Source organism: Penaeus monodon, chromosome 27 (genome assembly GCF_015228065.2).
Source record: "Penaeus monodon isolate SGIC_2016 chromosome 27, NSTDA_Pmon_1, whole genome shotgun sequence".
Taxonomy (NCBI): domain Eukaryota; kingdom Metazoa; phylum Arthropoda; class Malacostraca; order Decapoda; family Penaeidae; genus Penaeus; species Penaeus monodon.
The window spans coordinates 14,454,405-14,454,679 of NC_051412.1; the positions used below are offsets into that span (position 1 = coordinate 14,454,405).

The 275-nt window shown below is 53.5% G+C and overlaps 1 protein-coding gene across 4 annotated transcripts in view; it reads right to left on the reverse strand.

Moving 5' to 3' along the window:
* The window catches only part of LOC119590599 (nostrin-like), a 116,570-nt gene that overhangs the window by 43,774 nt on the left and 72,521 nt on the right, over nt 1-275 (reverse strand). Inside the window, exon 2 of one of the 4 annotated variants that reach the window (XM_037939275.1) lies at nt 135-167. The exons of the other annotated variants lie outside the window; for them this stretch is intronic. Coding sequence (XP_037795203.1) covers nt 135-167 — 33 coding nt within the window. The remainder of the gene's footprint in view (nt 1-134; nt 168-275) is intronic. 4 annotated transcript variants of the gene reach the window in all.

Here is a 275-nt window from a genome sequence, read left to right on the forward strand (position 1 = left end):
GCCCCCCCAAAGCGGCCCCGGAATACACCGCCAGCCCCGCAGGCAGCACCAGCGCAACACAAGCCAGAGACGCTCCTCCGACAGGTGCGGATTGCGTCATGCTGCCACGTACCGGCGCGTGGCACTCTACTTACACCGCGAGCGGTTCCTTCCTCTCTCACACGTACCTGCGGCGAAAGAAAAACATGATTGAAGTTGCGTTCCTGATGAGCTGATCGTTATAAAACATCTAGTTTATACAAATACTAAACATATATACCAGATATCCCTAACAT